General features: G+C 39.4%; 1 protein-coding gene across 7 annotated transcripts; it reads left to right on the top strand.

The window, feature by feature from the left end:
- Positions 1 to 47: 47 nt before the first annotated feature.
- On the top strand, positions 48 to 19,461 carry PREPL (prolyl endopeptidase like). Of its 7 annotated transcripts, none has more exons than XM_068158867.1 (15): positions 48 to 359; positions 827 to 1,071; positions 2,317 to 2,517; positions 3,007 to 3,073; positions 3,709 to 3,912; positions 5,890 to 6,013; positions 8,247 to 8,463; positions 9,015 to 9,200; positions 10,714 to 10,917; positions 11,670 to 11,845; positions 13,232 to 13,448; positions 13,645 to 13,794; positions 15,622 to 15,748; positions 16,766 to 16,848; positions 17,763 to 19,461. In XM_068158867.1, exons 2-15 carry the CDS (start codon positions 865 to 867, stop codon positions 17,841 to 17,843), a joined length of 2,244 nt encoding a protein of 747 aa, XP_068014968.1. In that variant the 5' UTR covers positions 48 to 359; positions 827 to 864; the 3' UTR covers positions 17,844 to 19,461. The 7 variants fall into 7 exon arrangements, with proteins under 7 accessions (XP_068014968.1, XP_068014967.1, XP_068014969.1 ...); XM_068158866.1 differs by having other exon boundaries at positions 48 to 688; XM_068158868.1 differs by having other exon boundaries at positions 48 to 695.
- Positions 19,462 to 19,492: the final 31 nt, after the last annotated feature.

Genomic DNA, 19,492 nt, shown 5'->3' with positions numbered 1-19,492 from the left:
TGCACTACGCCCAGTTCTTCGGGCACACCTTAAAACGAGTCGCCTGTGGCTGAAGGTGAAACTGCGTGAGACGAGAGCGACTTGAAGAAGCCGTGCCGGAGACGGTGCCGACGCGCCGAGAGTGCGGGCATCTGCTTTGGCTCTGCGCTGACATCAGCGGTGATCGCCCGCCGCTCACTCGCTGAAGCGCTCTAGCGCCATCTTGGCTACGGGCACTCCCGCAAGGAAGCGCGGAGTTGCTTCTCGCCTTCCATCTTACCGTGGGCAGCCCCGCCGGAGGGAAAGCAGTTCTAGCCCCGCCTGCCACGCCGAGTCCTTCCGCGGGCGCTGCGCGGCCTTGGCACGGCCTTGCTGCGGTGGTGAGGAGCAGGGCTGGTGGGGAGCGGGGCCAGGCCGGCTTCTCTAGCCCTCGCCCGGGCGCGACAGCGGGCTATGAAACGTAGGGCTGTTCCTCCCTGCTGAACCCACTCAACCCTGATCGTTTTCTTGCGAGGCGGTTCAGCTCTGTTTATCAAGTTATCCTCTTGTGATAATACGATTTTATTCTTACATGATAAGGAGTGGGGAACTTCGAAAACACTTGACCGGTTTTTGGTTTCACGTCTAGAGAGGGGGTTGCGCCTTCCTTTCTCTTCGTTGGTTGCAAGAGTTAAACTTTGAACTGCCCGTAACCACATTCTGGAGTAAGGTAACAGGTTAAAACACAAGCTAAGCTGTGTGTACCAGTTGTTAAAATAGGTTTTGGTTTACTGTCTCTTCTCATCTGAAATACCTTCCGTTTCTCTGGAAGGCAGAAAGTAAATAATCAGCACTGTGCCATTTTCAGGAATTGCAGGCTGACTGTCAAGAAATGGAAAGGCCAGGATGACATACGTTGGACTGCAAACTCTGCCCCAACGGCTGGCCTTCGGTATCAGTTGCTACCGTAAGCTTAATGGTCTTCAAACAAGATGTCTTTGTAGCAAAATAAAACCAAAAAAATGCCACATCCTGGACTACTCAAGAAACACATGTGTGCACAGGACTCTGCCACCTGGAAGCATCCTGCCATGGAGTTTCTTTTCCTGCAAGGTATGCAGTTTATGTATAGACATAATGTCAATAACCACCTTGGAACATCTGTTAAGGAAGCCAGCCATACTTTTCAAATGTTGAGGAAACACATTTTTCCTAAAGGGTTTGAAGCAGGAGGATAAAATACCAGAATTTCAGACATATACCATTGTTCCAGTTTCCTGTAAAGTTTCACTGTAAAGCTGCATTTTGGTTGATTTATTTATTGATTTATTTCAGATTTGGCATCTTCCAGTAATAAAGCATCAGGAGAATACTGGAGAGAGAGATCAGATAGTGTAAAGACAAAGTGTCCAAAGTGATGACACTAGATTCAGTCACTGTGAGCTGGCTCAAAAGCTGTTTTCCTGTGCAGACCAGTAAGTCATGACTTGTGAGGACAAACCAGGAACAAACCAGCAGTTCTCAATGCAAAGCGAGGATGGGTCAAAAAGTGTACACTGTTAAGTTTAGACACACTGACATCATACACTGAATGTTTTACATACTGTTTTACATCCATTCAGTGTTTACATAGTGTCATAAATTGTTAAGATTCTTCTTCAAAAGAGATTTTACAGCAAGCAAAACCAAGTAGCATTATTGCAGCAACTCTAACACATTTTTAATGTTTTCACAAGAGAAGACAGCTTTGTTGGCAGTGAGGAAGCACTACTCTGCTTATGGATTGTGGAAAAAAAGATCCTTAAGCTTTTTCATGATAAAATCCTTGCAAAACCGGTATCAGTTCACTTCATTTTGCACCTTACAAATATTTACACTAATACTTTTGAGGTGGAACAAGAAACTGAACAGGCTGCTGGGACTCCTAGTTACAGGGACAGAGGTGTGGGTGGTGGTGTTGTCTAGGAAAGGAAATGAGAAATGATACTCTTAAGACAGAAAAATTACAAGAAAACACCTCTGAAGAAGGAAAGATAACAATTTTGTCAAAAGTGACTAAAAATTAGTTCTAGAACAAGAGCAAATATATTCACATATAATCAGTTAAAGACGTACATTAATAGTATTTGAAGGGAGGACATTAATATGTAAATGCATTTGGCAATGCCTTCCTAAAATATCAGTGAAAACTGTAAAGAACTTGTTCCAACTTGTTTTTCTTTTTAGGAGCATGTGCTATTGTAATAATGCAAAAATGAATCTGGGTCTGCAGCTCAGGAAATACCATTATTGCCTCAGTACCTTCATACTGGAGTACAGAGTACTGGCTTGTAACCATTGTTGTTCTTCCTTACTTAGCAGGAAAGAACAAAATTCCCTTCCAAAAGGAAGCAATATACATCCATAATGACATCAGAACTTTTGTACAAGAATCTTCTGAAATCAGAGCAGAAAAGCTGGAATGACATTTCAGCAAGATACAAACCTATGACAGAGATAATCAAGGAAAAATTAGAACAACTGCACAAGAAGTATACATTCAGTTTGGGAAGCCCCAGGGTAAGTGGAAATAAAAAATCAAACATTACCCATCACTGAGTACAAATAAAAGACAGTGAAGCCATTTCTGCTATAAAATGCTGGTTTACTGATTTATTTTGTGGTGGTAGTTTTGAATATTTTAATTTGGTTTAGAACAGCTTACACCTGTGCCAATAGTGCATTTAGCTTAATTTCTGCATAGGCAAGAGCAAGTATAGATACAATAACCATTTGACTTTTGGATAAAGAATAGAAGCCATTGTAAGTTACAAAAGCAGTTCCAGGTGATCTGAGCCTTTTGTTAAATTTAAAACAGGTATACCTAGCTTAAGTGCCCTGACATGGAAAGAACTTCTGATGCATGCAATTCCTCCATGATGTCAAATGTGTGTGCTGCATTCTGTCATTTGTGTATGTTACAATTTTTGTACAAATGATGATTGAATGGGAGAATTCTAAGGAAATGCTTCAACTATATGTTGGATTTGTAACTTGCTTGCTTTACAGATCAGGTTTGGTGACAATGTGTACTTTGAAGAGAATGGCTGTATATTTCTTTCCAAAGGAGATGATGGTAAGGGATTTATCTTCTTAACATGGTGCAATGGTTAAAAATACTGTGCATGTATCACTTGGTGTGCTTTTCTTAGATAAGAGGTTAATTGCTCTGCTTCTTAAAATAACTAAAAATACTTTCATAAAATTCTTTAATTAATAAATCATTCTAGAATCTTGAATCTCAAGAAGCAAGGTGAAGAGAATTAGAGAATATTATATATCAGTACTGGGGCAAGTTTCTGGAGGGAAAAGAAGTCAATCAGTTATTTTCAGAGCCCTAAGAACATACTGAAAAAGGACACATTCATACTGTCCTATTACTGGAGGGTGGGGGAAAAAAAATTACCAATTGTATTTAGGAAAAACAACTGTGCTTTAGGTATCTGAAATTTACAATTTAATGCATTTACTAGAAGCCAGCACCTGCACTTCAAAAATGTTTTTAATAATAACCACAATACTTTTCCCCCCCTAGAACCGTAAATTTTTATGTATTTTTATAAAGTGCATTTGCAAATATCTTACAAGTACCTGGTGCTAACAAATACTGCAGGCAGGGCTGTTTAAATGCAAGCATTAACGACTACTGTTCATTTTGACAGTGTCTTAATTACAGAAGTTATTTGCTATCTCTCATGTTTTATGGAGTAGATCAAGGAAATGCTGACATTTTGTTCAGCACTGAAGATCTTGGCTTTTCTGATACTGTTATTCAACGGATCAGAATTTCACCAGATCAGAGACGCGTGTCACTCAGCGTAAAGAGTGAAAATTCTGAAGAGGCAACCTGCATTGTTGTGAAACTCGGTCATTGTCCTGTTGTGGAAAAAGTAATTCCAAGTGTATTTAGTTTTGGTAAGTTGTTTATAAATATCCTGAGGATCATACCAGCTTTCAACCCAACATTGATGTTTGTTTTTTTTTATTTGGGCTGCTGGGTGGGTTTTGGCTCTTTGGGGTTGTTTTTTGGGGAGTTGGGTTTTTTGTTTGTTTTGTTGGTTTTGTTTGCTTGCCTGTTTGTTGTTGTTTTTCCCACAAAATATTTTAATATTATTTGTAAACTGAGCCAACAGTTTTAGATTTAATCCTCATACCTGTTGGTTTGTTTCTTATTTACAATTTCTTCCCCACTGCTGATGTGGATGAAGGTGACTGCTTTCATGATACCAGTTTTCCTTCATTGTGCAAGCAAGCAATTTTACCTCTTTGAACAATCATGCGTATTATTGTTTTTATTGAATTCATTGTTTTTATTGAATTTATTGAATGAGTGTGAAAGTGGTACCTACAATTAAGTATTAACTGGAATTTCAGCTGGGATCCAGGATGTGGGTCAGAATTCAGAGCCCAAGGAAGTTAAGCCTTGAGTCAGTTCTTTCAGAATAGATCACAGAGCTTTACCTTGCTGTTGAAATAAGCAAAGGTAAACTGAAGTGAATGGGAAGTCTTTCTTCTTTCATATGGTCTTAAAGAATATATTTTAAACAGTTGTTCAGTAATATGCATACCATGTTCTACATCATGTATTTCGGTGTATATTGTTAGGTATGATCAAGTATCTATGGTGGAGTAAGCAACTCGGCTGGGCAGGGCAATAATTTAAACTCAAATAAAACTTTGTAGTTACAAAAATGAAGAGCGTCAAGAATTTAATGTTTTGGGTGTTTGCACAATTGAAGTTTTGGTGCCTATTGAAATACAGGCCTGAAAATTTGCCAGTAGCGTTTTTCACTATGCTTGAAGATGTATCTACATCTCTCTGGAAAAATCAGTGCATTTAAGAAACCAACTCCTTGATGCCTACAGCTGTGACAGATCATGGCTGATAATAAGAGTATAAAAAATGTATATCAGAATGGTAGAGATTACACCCATTGCCTCAATCATGAGCAAGAATATTAGGTCTTATGACCATTTGCAGTGTGTGTTTGTAGTGCATAATATGGTGTAGCAGGCGGGGAAATGAAAGTTCTTGAATATTTACATCTGTGGGTTTTTAAATGCTAGGCTACAGAAGAGCAGGGATTTTCCTTCTAAAGGCTTGTTCTTCATATTGAACCCTTAGCTACCTGTGCACTTCAGAGCCACATTGCTGTTCAGATAGCAAAATGTTTGCATTACTTCAATGTGGTATTTCCTAATGTTTTGTACTGAAAATCAGTATTTGTGCATTAGACACACATACAATAACTTTTTTAGGCATGATAAATGCCTAAAAAATGAGTAAGATAAACACCATTCTGGTGGCTAGAGGAGTAACAGAGATAGTAGTAATTTGACTCAATTAGATTACTAAACTTCAGAATAGCAAGGTTTCTGTATTCATATGTTTCCAATATTGGTGAACACATTTCCAAGAATAGAAAACTGGAGAATTTTTATCTCAGCAGTCCCTGTGGGGCAAATGCATTATCTCTTTGTCTCTGAATGGTTTGCATGCAGTCACATGCAGTGGTGGAGAGCTCTTCCTGTCTTTATCATCTAGCTGATTCCACGTAAACCTCTGTTTTAAAAAGCAGCATATCTGTTTTCCTGTTCCCTCTAGAACCAGTACAGCATCAGGAGTGTCCTTTTCCTGGGCGCTGGTACATTGTCCTCTGTTGTTTGGTTGGGATTTAAAAAATCTATTACAACATTCTTGTTCAGTGGGATTCAGAGAAAACATGGAAAAATGGTTTGGTGGCTTACCCAGCGCCTGGGACGTAGAAGTGCTGCCCTCAGTTCAGTTGCAGCTGCAGCCCACCTTTTTCAGCGTTATGTTGACATTGCTCCGTCCTCTCTCAGTACTAGTATATGCTGCTCCAATTTGATAGGCATTTGTCTTTTTTCCAGAATGGGCTACAAATGATGTACTGTATTATACAAGTCAGAAGAACCTTAAATGCCAGAATGTGTTTATGACCACTTTCACACACCAGAAGCATACTAAATTAGTTTATACAGAACAAGATGCAAGGTAATGCTTACCTAAAATATAACAAGTCTTTTACATATTCTTAAGTATTTTATATGTAAAATATAACTGTTTTGGAAACCAAATTATTTGTATTATATTCCAAATGGTAAAAGGCATTTTAAAGTTGTGTTCTGCTGTCAGTAGTGCCTTATACAGTCTGAGAACATGCTCTGTTCTCCTCTTGATACGTGATCAACAGAGATTTAACTTTATTCTCTTACCTCACGAGTTCAGCTGAGTTTATAAATGTCAAGGTCAGTCTCAGGGCAGGGTGTCCTTTAATGAATGGGTGACAGTTTCTTACTGGGTAAATCAGACTGGGTTTCATTTTTTTTCTCTGCTATTGATGTCTGGTACATCTTTTTTAAAACAGGGAAGTTCAGGTGAATCTTTGCTCTGGGTAATGGATGAGCAAAATCATTACAGCATTCCCAGAGATAGAACTATTGTTGACTGAATACCCTCTCAATAACCTTTCTTTAAGCAGTGGTTTAGGGAGACAAGAAGGCTCTTGCTGAATTGAGTGCAGAGCTAGTTTTTCAGCCATACAGCACATGGTAGATTTATGCAGTATTCCATAAACTTAATTCAGGTTGTGTATTCAGTAAAGAATACTGTACTTTCATCTGAAAAAAAAAAAAAACCTAAACAAAGAAAATCTTCTTTGATATGGAGCAAATAAGATCCTTTTCTTCAGGCAACATTTGATGCATACTTTTGGAAAATTAAGTTGCACTGACCTGACACTTCCCCCACAGGGAAACTGTTGGCGTAATTCTGAAGGTCATAGTCATTACAGTAAATCTATTAGAAACTCACTCTAAAGGTTCATGTGCTATTGCAGCTCATAACTGAACTCACTTGTTCATCAGAAATGACAAGACATTCTTTTGTATTGTCATTGAGCAGTTCTGCATCTCATCAGCTCTTTTGGGTGTAGTCAATTTTTTTTCAATTTTTTTTTTTAAACAGAATAATTTTTTTACTTTCTTAGGGGAAAAAAAAGCTACAAAGCAAAAAATATTGTAATACCAAGGTCAAAGTCCTCAGGGAAAAGCATAGCCTGCATCTCATCTTGACTTTCTCAGAGTTAAGGTCAGCAGAGCCAGAATGTTGGAACCTGCTGAATGCAGTGCCACGTTCCCACCAATTCTGTGTGTCTTAGAGAGGCAGGAAGCTGGTTCCTTGCAGTCTTTAGATCCCGCACTGTGCCTGTTCTCTAACGATACAATGTCAAGATAGTGCAATTAGAAAAAACAACAGTAGCAAAAAAGAAATAAAGGCACTGAAAAGGCAGTCCGAAGCATTCTGACCTTCACCAGTCAAATTCTTTGAAGCCTAGTGGGACCATTCCTGCAGTCACTTAACTGATCTGCATAATGCAGACTACGGTGCTCAACTTTGGAATTCCTGGATCTTCGTGTGGACAGTTTTGGTTTTAGAAGCATCCAGTCTTAAAAGATTCAAAATGACAAACTGCAATGTCCAGTTAAGCAGGATGACTCATAGAAATCTGAATTTTCAGCCTGAACTTGTCCAATTTAGTATCCAGCCACTGGTTTTCATTGTTTCCCGTTTCTAGCTTGTAGAAGCATTTAGAACCAGTAGATAGTTCCTAGTTTCTTATATAGTTCCAAAACCAGTTCCTAGTTTCCAGGTATATCCCTGCAAATCTGCCTGTCTGGTCTCCTGTAAGCCTCTACTTTTTCCCCCCCTCTTTTTTTTCTTACTTGCTTCAGACAATTAGGTCAGTAACAGGTATTTTATCAATTTATCTTTATAATGGCTCTTACTTTTGTTACTGCTGTTCCCACATAATGTCTCCTATGAATTTTAATTATCCAGTATTACTTTTTAAATAGTGGTACAAGGTCAATAAAATGTTCTACATTTTGCCTGAATTTTAAAGTCTCTGTATATCAATGAGCTTCCAGTGTATCTTTGTGATGCAGAACCCTGGATTCAGTTCAGCAACAACTGAACTGCTTTCCTTGCAGATTTCAATTTCCACACACAATATTGTGGGGTTTTGAATCCCAGTACAGATTTAGCAGGAGTGGGTTTAGGAGCCCACTGTTCTGGAATTTCTCCAGCCCACTTACAGGCATGCTGTTTCTTGCCCTTCAGGGGTAAGGTAGTCCTTGATTCTGCAACAACCAATGCATTTGTAAATCAAGATGAAGCTTTTTTTCTGCCTTAAAAAAAAAATGCAAATAAAAATTATTCCTTACAGATTCTTTGTGGACATACATCGCACAAAGGATAGGCGCTTTCTCACTATCAACAGCAACAGCAAGACAACCTCAGAAGTTTGGCTGGTTGACTGTAGAGATCCTTTTAAGTTGCCTGCTCTTGTACAAGCACGAACAAAAGGGGTCCTTTACCACATAGAGCACAGAAATGATGAGTTGTATATTCTTACTACATATGGAGAACCCGCAGAGTATAAGGTAATTTAGGATTCATTCAGATACTTATTGCAGGTAATACAGAAATAGTAAGGCTTGCTTTTAGTTCTTGGCTTCACAGCTTACGAAATGATTTAAGAGAATTACACAGCTGCATGGATTGAAAGACTGATAGTAGTACAGGGAGTCTCACCTGCAGCATGCCAGTTGGCTTCTAACTCAACAGCAAGGAATTGAGTATACTTTAACGGTCATTTCCCTCATATTAAAATTTAAATTGGAGATCTCAGTCTATATAACCAAACCACCTACGATTCTGTAGGCCACACTGAGAACACTTACTGCATGAAAATGTTCTATAGCTTAATCTGTGAGAACTGATCTTTTCCAAGTGTTACTGAACTGTTCTGTCATTTTGCCTAAATAAAAGTAATCAAACACCCTCCAGTTGCAGTCAGACAAGCCCCTCCCTCCCCCCCAAAACAAGCTAATGATTTTTTTCAGTGAAAAGTGTTGCATGAGAGCACCTACATGTCTCTACATCTCATTTCAAACTCTTTAACCTTCTAAGAGGTTGCTTTTTGTTTTTATAGTTAATGAAGGCACCAGTATCTTCCAGCGGCATGGAGAGCTGGCATTTAGTTTATGCACTGGAAAAGAAAACCAAACTAGTAGACTTGGAGATGTTCAGTGATCACTGTGTTATGTTCCTGAAGAAGGCTGGTCATCTTCACTTAAATGTGATTTCTTTCATTTCACATGCAGTTCAGTCAATAGAGGTATGTGTTAACTTGGCTTAAGCAGCACAATATTTTTCCAGCACCGTTTCCTTTCTGTTTTCTTTTTCTTAACATAATACTGTAATGAAAGAAAAGATAAATTCCAAGAGCTTAAATGGTGCAGAAACTATAATACTATCAAGTTTGTCATTACGCCTAATTGTATTTACCTGTGGCTGTTCTTCAGGATATCATGTGGTGTCTAATTGCAACACTTAGAAGGTTAAAGAGCAGCCATCCTATGAGTCAGTTCTTTCTTCAACTTACTACAGTCAAAGTCTTTACAATACAGCTGATTCCTAATGTAAAATGGGACTTGATTCCCTAAGCACACTATTTAGTTTTATTTGGCCTGGTTTTGGTTATACTCATTACTGTAAGCCAGGAAGTAAGCCTGGTCCTCCAACAGAAGACTGATTAGGACATTCAGAGGACAAGTATGGGCACTGTCCCGTAACGAATGGGAACCGATACTGCAGTACAATTTGTGCTGAGTATTCTTCCCTTCTCTAGTTGTTGCTAAATATTTGTAGATGAAAAACGTAGTGACTCAGTTCAAACCCATGTTTTTCTGGAGACCGTTCAGACAGAATGTTTAATTGATTTGTTTGCCTGAAAAGTACAGTCTGAACTACTTGAAAGTTTATTGCAATAATCTGCATTCTATAAAACTGCTACAGAAAAAGGTTTTCAGCAGAGTGCAATGTATGCTCTCTGAAAGTGGTCCTAGTTTATTTATTGAGAAAAGGTCTGCAGTTACTCTGGAGAACTTGGACTTCTATTGCCATTTCGTAAGTCTCTAGCAACCTCACTCAAGTAAGTAGTGGCCTGGCAGAGGGTTTGACTATCTCCCTGCTGCTCTCAAAGAATGAATCTTGATTTCTTTTTATTCTTAGCAGAGTTAAAAATCTTAAATATAATAGCACTAAATGTCTGTGGGTGAATGTGCCAGGAAAAGGTTTTGTTCTTTACAATGGCTGGCAGTAGGAACAAAGTTAAGAGGCAGGGGTTTTTAGTGGCTTAGCATTACTGAGCTAACTGACAGCAACAGTGTAACAACTGACATGGACTTGGCTGTATAACATGTTGAAGTAGGACTGGAAACCAGAGGGGAAATTGGGTCTAAAAATGAAAAAAGGGCAGAATAATTTCAAATAAACTGTTTGGTTGGGGGATTTTTGTGTGGGTTTTGTGTGTGGTATTTTTTTCCTTGTTTGTTTGGGGTTTTTTGTGGTTGTTTTTTATATCTGCACTAATGCCAATTTTTAAAGAAAAAGAAATCTGAATTCAGTTTATTTCGTTGTTGAACTTGATCCAGTGGCCATAGAGGAAAAATTTGCTGGCATCTCTTTTTGACTGTTTCATTACTGAATTTAAAAGAAACACAGATTGTGCTACATACAAACTGAAGATAATGAGCTTGATAGCCAAACTCTTATCCTCCGAAGGACATATTAGGCAAAATTTACAGGAGCAGTGCAAAGGTCTTCCTTGTAATGCTGTGTTTTCTCAGCTACCTACGTGGGCCTGTGAATTCGAACTGGAATCTCATCCTGAACATACCACCAGCACTTGCTATTTTCAGCTCACCTCCCCAGTACACCCCCCTAAGCGTTTTGCATATTCATTTAAAGAAAATAATCTCATTGAACAAGCTGTGCAAGAGGTACCAATTATCATGAATTGTCACACTACACGTTTACTAGCTAAAAGCAAGGTAAGATTTTTTCAGTCCTTTCCCCATTTCCTTTATTCTTTCCCTTCCTCCCCTCCCATTTAAAGAAAATGCATTTGGCAGGGAGTAGAGATTAAAAAAAATATGTAAAGAGCAGTTGGTGCTATAGTTACTAAACAGTGGGAGTTTCTTCCAGTGCTATAGAACAGAACAAGAAAGAATCGTGATAATTTTTTGTTCCATGAACCTGGCTATGCTCGAGGAGACACCATTGCACGATGAGTCAACAGTCTTAGTATAGTATGACTTAAAATCGCCACTTGATGTATGGTATCATTCTCCATGATAAATGAAAAAAAGATGCCAGGTACTGGAAAGAACACCCCACAATCAGCAGCACAATACAGATGAAGAAAGGAAAGTTTTAACAGCTCGAGTTTACAAAAATGGAGATGTTAATAAGGAGTTTGTGCTGCAGTAAGTGGTAAACTATTTTGTTAATAATAGATATTCTTGGTGTTACAGGGGGGAGGAAGACTTTGGTGCTTTGGTAGTTTAAAAACTCCTCAGGTGTTGCACTTAAATTAATTTTATACTCTGCATCTGTAAGCCCACACAGCAGAGGCTCAGTCTCTCGCTTTATTTTTCAAGAGTGCTTTGTACATTTTAAGTGGAAAAAATTACTGTAATAAAAAAAACCCCACTTTTTGAAATAAATAATTGAAGTTTTCATTGCCATGTATCATTGAGATTTCTGAAATGTCCTTTATTGTAAAATACTCCTTCATTTCCAGGATGAAACTTTGGTGCCAATTACAGTTTTTCATAACACGAGTTCTAAAGAGCTGCGCGGGAAACCACTTCTGGTTCATGTCTATGGAGCTTACGGCATGGATTTGAACATGAGCTTTAAAGAAGAGAAGCTGATGTTAATTGAAGAGGGTTGGATATTAGCCTATTGCCATGTTAGGTAAGCCAGGTAAAATGGAATTAAGATTTTAATCTGTGGGGTACAGATAATTCTTGATAAGCAAATGAAGAGGTACAAAAATAGACTTTTCATGTAGCTACAGTGAATTCTTCATGCTCTTCACTTCCATTTCTTTATGTTTGGGGTTTTTTTTAAGTAGTTTTTAAACAAACAAAATGCCTCAAAAAATTTACACTTTTAAGACCATGAACTGCATTCAGGTTTCTTAAATCAGCAGGATGGTTGCATCTAACTTTTAATCTTGTTAAGTCTCGTTATTTCTTCTCTTATCTTTGCTCAAGAACTGTTTTGCTAATGTGCGAATTGTAGTAACGTGCTACCTCCCTTTTCAAGGGCATTGTTTACTAATGTTCAGTCTCTGTCTTCTGAAAGCCATTTACCTTCTACAGCAACAACTAAGCATATAAGTTGTTCTTGTATTGGCTGAATCTTTTGTCCAGCTGCAAAGCTACTAGTTCCATAAAACCACTATTGCACAGCCACCTTCATGTTTTCATTCAGATAATAATTCAATAGGTGAAGAAGGTAACAAAATAATCCCTTTAGAGAGGAGAGGGAATGGGGAGAATGATAATTGTTTGAAACACCAGTTCCAAAACAAATTCAGCATACATTCATTCTGCTATATTCAGTGGCAAGCACTGTGCTGTTCTTCCTCCCACCCTTCTAACTATCTCAGGATGCAAATCAGTCAGGTTATTCACCCAAAGATGAGGAATTTGGCAGACTAATCAAATCATTAATTTTAAACTTCAAACCTTTGGGGGTTTAGAACCACAGTTGTGGTTGTGTAGAAAGAAATATGAATAAATTTTACAATTCTGTATTACAAATTGTAACATTTCCAATAGTATTTGAAATTCACAGATTAGGAAAAAAAAAAAAAAAACACTTTCTCAACAGTCTCAAAATGTGAGCTTTGCAGAAGACAAACCCTGAGTCTCAGTATGGAGCCGTGAAATACTATTTTACTGTTTTCAACAAATGCTAGCAATAAAGTACTGAAATTGGTTTACGCTTCCTGTATAATTAGATAATACCAGTGTCTGATTTTTGTATTGCCTGCAGTGATGGTGTTATTTCTTAAAGTGGTGTGTTTCAGGACACAAGCTCATCTGCACAGTGCCCTTTCACAGTTAGGATGTTCACCGATCACCACGCACAAATTATCTTTGTTTGCATGTCGTGTGTTTTATCTGAAAAGGGGAGCTAAAGAACAAGCGTAGAGAAGAGTTTATTGGGAAAAGCCAACTATGGTTTTGCGACTCTATGATTACTGCTGTCCTTTCACTATATGAAGCTTTGCATGCTTTGCCATGCAAAGTTTTCCAAAGAGACTCCAACTTGAATTGTTTTGAATTTCAGAGGCGGAGGAGAACTAGGCCTTAGCTGGCACAAGGACGGATGTCAGCATAATAAACTCAAAGGTCTCCATGACCTTAAGGCTTGCATCATGCTGCTGCACAAAGTAGGATTTTCTCAGCCAAACTACACAGCACTAGCAGCTGCCAGTGCAGGAGGAGTTCTTGCAGGAGCCCTGTGCAACACTGATCCAGAACTTATCAGAGCTGTGGTTTTGCAGGTGAGGTGCTACAGACCTTTCATGGTGTTCATACAGTGTTAAACTGTATATTTTGTTCCACCAGTTTCAGAATTGGAAACATGTCAGTTCAGAATTCACCTTCCTCCTTTGTTGGAGGAAACTTTGACCTAAGCATCTGAGGTCCTCTGTCCTAAATTTGCCAACCTTTTTTTTTTTTTTTTCAATCACTTCTAAGGCTCCTTTTGTAGATGTTCTGAATACCATGATGAAAACTCACCTCCCCCTGACAGTTGAAGAACAGGAAGAGTGGGGAAATCCATTAGCAGATGAAAAATGTATGAAGTATATCAAAAGCTATTGTCCATACCAGAATATTAAGCCACAGGTAAAACTATGCTTTCTGCCTCTACTAGTACAGTAGCAAAGCCTAACACTTCATAAGGAAATGGAAGCGAGTAACTGGAATATTAAAATGTCTGTATTTTACCTTTTCAGTTCCTTAAAATCCACAAAGCTGTTGCTTTGCGTTAAAATGAATGATTAATACACATACATTTCAGTAATAATCTTAGCAATATTTGGAGTCATAAGTGACTCTTAGAACAATCCTCAACATGTAAAATTCCTTCTTTTGCAGGGCATTTTGAAGTCCCTCTCTGGGGGAATTGATGGGAGTTTTTTCCCTTCTTTTAGGGGTCATTTTTGACCTTTACCATCTTAATATGTGCATTCATTTCAGGGATGGTTCATTATAAAGGAGACAGAAGCAGTGCACCTGCTTTGGCTGCTTTGGTTGCTGGGAGGAAAGGGTCCTGTTCTGTGTATGGATTGCCTGTTCTATGTGTAGATGCCTGTTCTATGTATAGATTATAGATTTGCCAGATGAACATGAGCCAGCAGTGTGCCCAGGTGGCCAAGAAGGCCAGTGGCATCCTGGCCTGTAACAGGAATAGCGTGGCCAGCAGGAGCAGGGAGGTCATTCTGCCCCTGTGCTCAGCACTGGTTGGGCCACGCCTTGAGTGCTGTGTCCAGTTCTGGGGCCCTCCGTTTAGGAGGGATGTTGAGTTGTTGGAATGTGTCCAGAGAGGGGCAGCAAGGCTGGGGAGGGGTTTGAAGCACAGCCCTGTGGGGAGAGGCTGGGGAAGCTGGGGTTGCTTGGCCTGGAGGGGAGACCTTTTTGCTCTCTACAACTATCGGAAGGGAGGTTGTAGCCAGGTGGGGTTTGGTCTCTTCTCCCGGGCAACCAGCACTAGAACAAGAAGACACAGTCTCAAGCTGTGCCAGGGGAGGTTTAGGCTGAATGTTAGGAAGAAATTTTTCACAGAGTGATTGGCCATTGGAATGTGCTGCCCAGGGAGGTGGTGGAGTCACCATCACTGGAGGTGTTTAGGAAGAGACTGGATGGGGCACTTGGTGCCATGGTTTAGTTGATTAGATGGTGTTGGGTGACAGGTTGGACTCGATGATCTCAAAGGTCTTTTCCAACCTGGTTAATTTCAGTATCACTAAGGTTGGAAGAGACCTCAAAGATCATCAAGTCCAACCTGTCACCACAGACCTCATGACTAGAATAGGGAGGACACTACTGCCCACTGCAGGCTTGAACTCACAACCTTCCCATGAAGGGTCTTATTCTGTTCTATTCTATTCTATTTCTGTTTTGCTGGGGTTTGCTGATTTTGTCATGGGAGGAAGGAGGTTTTTTCTTGCTGAGAGGCACGAATGAATGGGAAAAGGAGCTATTCCTTTGATACCATCCTCTCAGAGGAAATCTTTCTTCATTTGAAGTAATGTTAGTTGTGTTGCATAGCCTCATTACGTAAAATCTTAGTATAACACCACCTACTTTTTGTATGTAGAAGGATTGCAAAAGTAAAGTTCAACTACTGTTCTAAGGTGAACCATTCCATGATTACTACTTTTTGCAACCATCAGCAAGCAGACATGTATCAGACTTCTACCATGTGGGAGAGGATGTTTTTGATTAGCTTTAACAAGTAGATGATCCCCTGCTATGAAGTAATTTTCAAGGCCAAAATACCTTTTGCAGTTAGTAGTTAAAAGTGCCTTTTTAAGAGCAGGCAAAGATGTAATGGATGTAGCTTTAGATAAACAAAGTAGTACAGTAAAAAAAATAGAGAAAAATTTGTTAGTCACTTCATAAGAAAAACAAGTTGTCATGTATTTAACTGATTTGTTTTTTTAACCTCAGTGTTACCCTTCAGTTTTTATCACTGCATACAAAAATGATCAGCGGATACCTCTGGCGGGAGTGTTACGATACGTTCAGAAACTTAGGAGGGCTGCACTGGAGTATGCCAGCAGCACAAGTAAGGAAGGTGAGAATATTACAGATCCATGGAGTTAACCAGAGTATTTGTAGCCACATCATTAAACACCATAGATGTTGACTCCTTAAATGCATTCATTTGTACAATATAATCCAGTATCTAAACCACTGAAGTAATTTCTGTTACCTGCAGAGATGAGGGGTACAGTCACACTGACAAACCTCAGCTTCTAAGATGCACACTCCAGAGCCTTAAAAGGGACCAGCATTGTGGACTTGCCTGAAAATAGTTAAATCCATGCATTAAATAATGGCAAACTACAGCAGGCTCAGGAAAGCCTCTGAGAATAAAATGAATAAATAAATAGGAAGAGAGAGACTGGGAGAATGAGTGGGGCTCACTCTTTCCTAGGCCTCAACACATGGTCATTGTTGGACAGGGCTAGATGAACCCATACTGTCTAGCAGTCCAGCTACTAAAATGGTCAGACTGCAGTTCTCAACAGCACATGGATAAAAATCTCATTTTTCTGCTCTACAAAAACCTACTTTCCCCAGTTTGCTAAAACCAGAGGTGTTAACCCAGGTTAGAATGACAACAGTACCAAGGGACTGATGCTTTCATGCCTGAGACTTACACTAGCTTTGGGACTGGTCCGAGTAAAAGGCACATTCAAACCTTATTATTTTCTAGTACCATCTAATCTTGGGAAAAGTGTTTACCATCAGCACCATAATAAATCTTGAAATAGCTTTTCTAAATCTCATTATGCCCCTTCTCTGCCAGCAGCACAACTGCTGTTGCAGTCTTTACTCAGGAATTAAAAAGCACATCTTTCCAAAAAGACAAGAGAGACAGACAAACATGCTAAACATGTAGCTGATGACAATACAAATAGCTCATCCAGCAAGCCTCTGTGATTTATTTATTTTCCCTTAAGGAAAAACAGAAATTTTGTTAGGACAGAGGGCACAATTATCTGGCCCTTAACAACTCGCATCCCCATCCCCACTTACCTTTATCCATTCAGTCAATGTCAAGTGATCACCAGCTTAATTGTTGCAGGAAATCGGATCCCCCGTATCATCTTGGATGTCCAGGCAAATGGCAGTCACTGTGATTCATCTTGGGAGGATTCACTGAATGAGGTATGATCCCCATATTGCACCCCTCCCTAACATGGTGGAAAGAGGTGTCCCCTGGATTGGTACTTCAGCCTATTGTTCATGCAGTCATTTAGTGTATGGTTGAAGTATTGAAAGGAAAAAAACACCACCACAAACCTGCCACAATTAAGGTTGCTCTTGTAGCCTTTTATAAGTATTACTAGTTTTTATAGCTATGTAAGATTATATATAATCACTACATACTTGTATTGCTATAATTTGAGAAAGCCAGTGTCAGGTTTAGGAGGTCTCTGTACACCTTCATATTTTAGATTTACTTCTCCACAGACTTTAAGGGGTAGTTTACATTTATTGAACCTCATCATGCCTTAAGCCACAAAATAGTATTAAACTCCCACTGTAATGTGCTGAGAGCTTTGAATGAAAGGTTCCAACTTGTGCAAAACATTGTTACAGCAGTACATGTATTGGAGAGTATTAAATACTCAAAACTGTCATATAGGCTATCGAGCTCCATCTTCCTCATGAATAAAACATAAATGATGGGTTTGGTCTTTACAGTTTAAAATGTGTGACCTGTACTATCAAAGGACACTCCTACAAGTAGGTTTCAACATTTTGCACTCTGTATATATGTGCATGGTAAAAGAAACAGGACCCAACATACTGTTTCTGATGGGTGAGACTATCGTAATTTGATACAAACTGTGTTACTTTTGACTTTAACAAACCCTTGCAAACGTTAATTGGTTGTTGTGGCAGTCGTCCCAGAACAAATTCTTTCAGGAAAAGATTCATTCTGCCTTAGGGCAAGATATTGCTTAGCCTTAGGTATGGAAAAGGAAGAGGAGTAGAATAGCTGTGTAAGGCCCTGAAGGATTATAGTGGGGAAAAAAACCAAACATATTTTGAAATAAATATTTTCATTACTTTAGGTTGCAAGACATCTGGCATTTCTGAACAAAGAACTTGGGGAAGCATGCCATCTCCAACATCATATAGAATCCTGCAAATAGCTAATGAGCACCTTGACCACCTGAAGCATTTGGGACAGGTTTTTATTAACATGAGAAGTGCACACCTTCTCCAGAAGATCCCTCCTCTGGGATCTATTGCTTACAAGCATCAGCAGACAAGAAATTCAAGGTTGTGTGTGGCACTGGTTTATAAACCAAGCACTGAATTTCTCCCCTGCCAATCAGCACAGCAGTAGCTGCCTGCATTAGTTGATTTGTTCAGTAGAGTTCTGTTCACAGTGGCCAGCGGCAAAGCACTGCCTAGGTGGAGCTGAAGCCCAAAGGTTGGTTCTTAAAGTCTAACACCTGAGCACATGCACTTTGTACAGGCAGCCTCTCCAGTCTAAGACCTCTCTTCCAAGACCACATTTTACCCAAGGCAGTAAAATTCCCAAGAAGCATTTGATTTAAAAGTCTCACTAGCATCTTCTAAAACTAATGTGCATATGCAGGTGAATGGTGACTATTGGTTTTCCTAGCTACACAGCAGGCATAACATACTGGGGTAGAACACCTTGCAAAGAAGCAGCAGACTGTCAAAGAACAGGAATTTTAGCCTAACTCTTTTATCTGAGTAAAGGGAAGAATTTTAGTTTCCCTGACTAGCATGGTAATCTTAAAAAGAGGGTGCCAAAGTCCTCTGGAAAGCAAGAAAAATTCCCCAGGAGGAGATGCCAGAGTCTCTCCAGAGGGTAAACCAAGAGGAATACCTCCACTAAAGCAGTGTGATTCATAGCTCTACTGACCTCTGAGCCAAGGTGCAAAATTGGTTCACCTTGCTTGTTAAGATAGATGCATGCTGCACACCTGGGGCAAGCAACCACTACAAGGATTTGGTGGAAATTATGTGGCCATAATGTCCAAAAACCAAAACAGAGTTCTGCAGATCATCCCTTCTGCAAAACAGACCACACCAAGTCAAATGCTTATCGTTCCTTTGTGTTGCATAAGCTACTGTAGGTGCACTGAGTGCAAATCAAAGCATGTGAACAAATGTGATATTCAGCTGAGTTGTTTCAGTTGCTTGCTTTGAAATTAGGTGTGTGGATCTCACCTCAACCTTCAGGTTGAAAGAGAAGAGAAGGCAAATGTGTTCTAACTCAGCAAGGGGGAGGGAGAGAGGAGCGGGGTGAGAAAAGGCAGAGGGTCCATTGGAAATGCAGTCCTGAGTGTAGAATTAGACATGCTAAGTATGTCTAAGTATGACGTACTAACTTTGAGCGTAACCACAGCTACTAAGAGTTGAGAGAAGACATAAGCCATCACACCTTCATGCAGCTAATCCAGGGCCACCCCTTCAGAGCAAATGTGACAAATCTACAGACAAAAAGGTTTTTGTGAACTGTCAGTCCTCAGATTCCCAAGGTGCTCTTAAGGACCAGGCACTAAGGGCAGCTCCCAGAAAGCAACTGTTCTTTCCTCACAAAAATGCACACACTTGAACAGGGCAGCTTTTTAGGAGAGGTTTATTTTATTTCTCCACAGAGCTTAAGGGTGTGTTTATACCATACTCTTCCCATTTAATCACCAATATGGATGCACAACAATTAGATACCTCTTATTTTTCAAGATGTTTATTTTGTACACAAAGTATTAAAAGCCAAAAGAAACCTGAAAATTCTTTGTGTGTTCCTGAAACAAACATTTTC

The sequence above is a fragment of the Melanerpes formicivorus genome, unplaced genomic scaffold (assembly GCF_026170545.1).
Source record: "Melanerpes formicivorus ecotype bairdi unplaced genomic scaffold, bMelFor1.0.p_v2 SCAF_43, whole genome shotgun sequence".
NCBI lineage: Eukaryota > Metazoa > Chordata > Aves > Piciformes > Picidae > Melanerpes > Melanerpes formicivorus.
This window is presented reverse-complemented; position numbering and strand designations above follow the sequence as displayed.